The 3922-nt window shown below is 28.7% G+C and overlaps 1 protein-coding gene across 1 annotated transcript; it reads right to left on the reverse strand.

Moving 5' to 3' along the window:
• Positions 1–1144: 1144 nt before the first annotated feature.
• LOC137238787 (uncharacterized) lies at positions 1145–3584 on the reverse strand. Its single transcript, XM_067763815.1, has 2 exons — positions 1252–3584; positions 1145–1166 (listed from the first exon to the last, which is right to left on the reverse strand). Exons 1-2 carry the CDS (start codon positions 3459–3461, stop codon positions 1145–1147), a joined length of 2232 nt encoding a protein of 743 aa, XP_067619916.1. The 5' UTR covers positions 3462–3584.
• Positions 3585–3922: the final 338 nt, after the last annotated feature.

A 3922-nucleotide genomic window follows, 5' to 3' on the forward strand; every position in this document is an offset into this window, starting at 1 on the left:
CGTTAAACATGCATCTGTAGGTAACGTCTTGCGGTAAGGGTGTGTGCGTACTTTCTTCGTCTGTTGAGTGAAAATATGGCGAAGGAAAGATTTCGTGGCACTTTTCAGGGGCTTCGTTCACTAACCGAAATGGGACTTTGGATCATTATTCAAAGTGTTCAACACAAAAATAAAAATAAAAAAAAAAAACAAAGTGATATTTTTTTGCCATAACCAGCTAGAGTTACGGTTCCGGCCACCGGTACACCAGCCAAAGGACACTCAAGCAACCTGCCGCCGCTGAGGTAAGAAAAAAAAAAGAGAAGTGTATTCCCGTTGTGTTTTTATATAAATTCCTATTTCCCTCCTTTTTATTTTTAAATAAAATCCCATTTTTAAATAATTTCAAATTTAAATAAAACCTAAAAATAAATTTAATAAAATAATTTAAAATTTAAAAAAAAACCTAAAAATTTAATTTAATAAAATAAATTCAAATTTAAATAAAACCTAAACATAAATTTAATAAAATAATTTAGAATGTAAATAAAACCTTAAAATAAATTTAATAAAATAATTTAAAATTAAAATAAAACATAAAAATTTAATTTAATAAAATAAATTCAAATTTATATAACACCAAAACCTAAATTTAATAAAATAATTTAGAATTTAAATAAAACCTAAAAATAAATTTAATAAAATAATTTAAAATTTAAATAAAACCTAAAAATTTAATTTAATAAAATAAATTCAAATTTAAATAAAACCAAAAATAAATCTAATAAAATAATTTAAAATTTAAATAAAACCTAAAAATTTAATTTAATAAAATAAATTCAAATTTAAATAAAACCTAAAAATAAATCTAACGAAATAATTTAAAATTGAAATAAAACCTAAAAATTAAATTTAATAAAATAAATTCTAATTTATATAACACCTAAACATAAATTTAATAAAGTAATTTAGAATTTAAATAAAACCTAAAAATATGTATATATAGCTGGCTTTAGGTCCGTGTTTTATAATTGAAGAATTAAAAAATACCCTTTGATTCTTCTTTTAAATCGATATATTTCGATTGCTCAACGGCAATCATCTTCAGGATTGTATGTAGCAACTAACAAAAATAATAAAAATAACAATAAACAAATTTAGCATTTTACATTTCACATAAATACATACTTTTATTAACACGTCTGCTTTGTCCGACGTGGAGTATGGTACTGTTTTTTAGTGAGCAGGTGTTTGTAGATATGTGCGCTGTGATCTACGTCGCTCTTATAGTTCAGTCGTGTGTTAGTCGGAATATTAATAATGTGTAACATTTCTAGTGTGAAGCGTTTGTTATAGTGTTGTTCCTGTTGCAGTATTTTAGTCTCATCAAAGTTTGGTGTGTGGCCGCTGTCTGCACAGTGGGCCATGAGTGCTGTTTTTTGATTATTAACTTGATGGCAAAATTTAAAATCAGACTTATGCTGTGAAATTCTCGTTTTGAGTTTGGACTTTGTAGTACCTATATATATATTATTGCACGTTTCATCGCTATTGCCTTTACATGGTATCTTGTAAACTACATTATTTTTTTCCATTATTGGTATTTTCGATTTTGTTTTGTTAAATATGTTTTTTAAAGTGTTCGTAGGTTTATGCGCAATTTTTGTAGTTTCTTTATCATAGCAGTCAGATTTTGCTAAACGTTCTGATAGCCGCGGTACATAAGCCACCGACTTGAAAATAATGGGTTTATCGGGAGTTTTTGGTCTATTTAAATTTTTGGTTTTTCTTAATAAAGTTTTTATGGTTTTTTTCGGAAAATCATTGTTTCTTAGTAATGTGAAAATTTCTTTTTTAACTTCTTTGTGGTATACTTCATCTGAAGTCTGCAACATTTTCCGTATACAGCCCTTTGCTGTATTCATAATCATTGTTTTCGGATGTTTTGAATTAAAGTTTATAATTCGTCCTGATGCTGTAGGCTTTTGATACCACTTTAGTTTTAATTGATTTCCTCGTCTGTTTATTATGGAGTCCAGGTATGGTAATTCCTCGTCGTTCTCTAGTTCTATACTAAATTTTATATTTTTGTCAAAAGTGTTTAGTGTGTCAAGTGTGTTTTGTATTTCATTTTCTTTTATTATCGCGAATAGGTCGTCGACGTATTTGGTAAGTATTCTTGGTTTATGTCGCAACTTCAGCATAGTATCATCTAATAATTTTTCCATAACTATATCCGCTATTATTGGGGATGTGGGTGCACCCATCGGCATTCCTTTTAGTTGCGTATAGATAGTATCATTGAATTTGAAATATCTGCTCTCTTGAATGCAGAATTTAATTATTTCCATGAACAGCGTTTTTGGTATCTTTGTGTATTCTTTAATTGTATTCCATTTCTCTTGTATTATTTCAAGTGCCAATTGTATCGGGATGCTAGGGAAAAGCGAAACTACATCAAAGGAAATAAGCTTTTCATCTTCGTATATGTATGTATTGTTTACTCTTTCTTTAAACTCAATTGTGTTTTTAATATTGTACGTAGAACTCGCCGTTACGTTTTTTAAAATGTCTGCCATATATTTGGACAGTGTGTAAGAAGGTGACCCAATTGCTGAGCATATTGGCCTTAATGGAGTTCCTTCCTTATGAATCTTCGGGAGGCCGTAGATTCTGGGTGGCTGTGCGGTGGTTGTTATCATTCTTTTTCTCTCCATCTTTGTGATTATTTCCATGTTGAAAAGTTTTTCTACTAGTGCATTATTCTTGTTTTGTAAACGTGATGTTGGATCCTGTCTCTGAACTCTATATGTTGTTAGATCCATTAATATATCTTCCATTTTCTTATTATACTCTTCAATTTCCATTGCCACCGTTTTATTCCCTTTGTCGGATGTTAAAATTCTAATGTTTTTATTTTCATTCAGGAATTTCTTAGTTTGCTCCACTGTATCTAAAATTGCATTGTCTATTGTACAATGTTTGTTTGTTGTTGCATGATTTGATATTAACAAAGAGAGTTTTGTGCGAGCTTCCTCCTGTTGATCTTTGCTTTTTATGCTTTGTACCAAATCTTCGCCGTCTGCTATATATTTAAAGAGAGGGAAATTCTTGTTATCTACAGGTAGTCCGAACTTCGGCCCCTTTGCTAGCAATGCTTGAATATCTGGCGGGAATTCCAATTTGGTTTTGTTTACAAACCACTCTTTATGCTTGGTGTTGTTGGTGAATACTTCATTTCGTTTCGCTCTAATTTTCTCATATTTCAGCTCCTGACGTTTCTTTAAAGTTGTTGTGGTTTTATTAGTGACATTACTCTCGCTATCCAGTAATTCTTTGAAATCTTTTTCACTCAATTGTATTTTTAATTTGTTGGTTAATTGTTCTCTTTGTTGATTTAATCGTTGCAATATGTAGTGTTTTTGTTTTATAAGTAAGCTTAAGACTTTTGTAAGGAAAAAGTGTGTATGTCTGTGTAACATTTTATCTATGTCCGAGTGCTTGTCCAAGTCAGATACAAATAAATTCTTACATCTAGTGGAGTTTTTTATAAAATTCGGAATAATTTTTGATTTCCTACATTTTAATAGAAACTTAATACTTGATTTTATTTTTACCAATTTTTTAGATGTAAACTGCAGTTTGTTGATTGTTTCTTTGGCGTTTTTGTTGTTGTTTTTTATTGTAGCATATCCCATGTTTGGTTGTTTATGCCTGCGGCGTGCCTTCCGTCTATATAAATTATGAATTTTTTTTAATTCTTCAATTATAAAACACGGACCTAAAGCCAGCTATATATACATATTTAAAAATAAAAGGTCGCCAAAAAATTCATAATTTAAAACCTAAAAATAAATTTAATAAAATAATTTAGAATTTAAATAAAACCTAAAAATAAATTTAATAAAATAAATTCAAATTTAAATAAAACCTAAAAATTAAT

The sequence above is a fragment of the Eurosta solidaginis genome, chromosome 1 (genome assembly GCF_040869045.1).
Source record: "Eurosta solidaginis isolate ZX-2024a chromosome 1, ASM4086904v1, whole genome shotgun sequence".
Lineage (NCBI taxonomy): Eukaryota > Metazoa > Arthropoda > Insecta > Diptera > Tephritidae > Eurosta > Eurosta solidaginis.

Excerpts from the sequence above, each read along its gene's own strand:
- LOC137238787 (XM_067763815.1), bottom strand. The coding sequence starts at position 3,461 with ATGTTACACAGACATACACACTTTTTCCTTACAAAAGTCTTAAGCTTA. Across the intron at positions 1,167-1,251 it reads AACTATAAGAGCGACGTAGA|TATGTATTTATGTGAAATGT; the intron begins TCACAGCGCACA and ends TGTTAATAAAAG.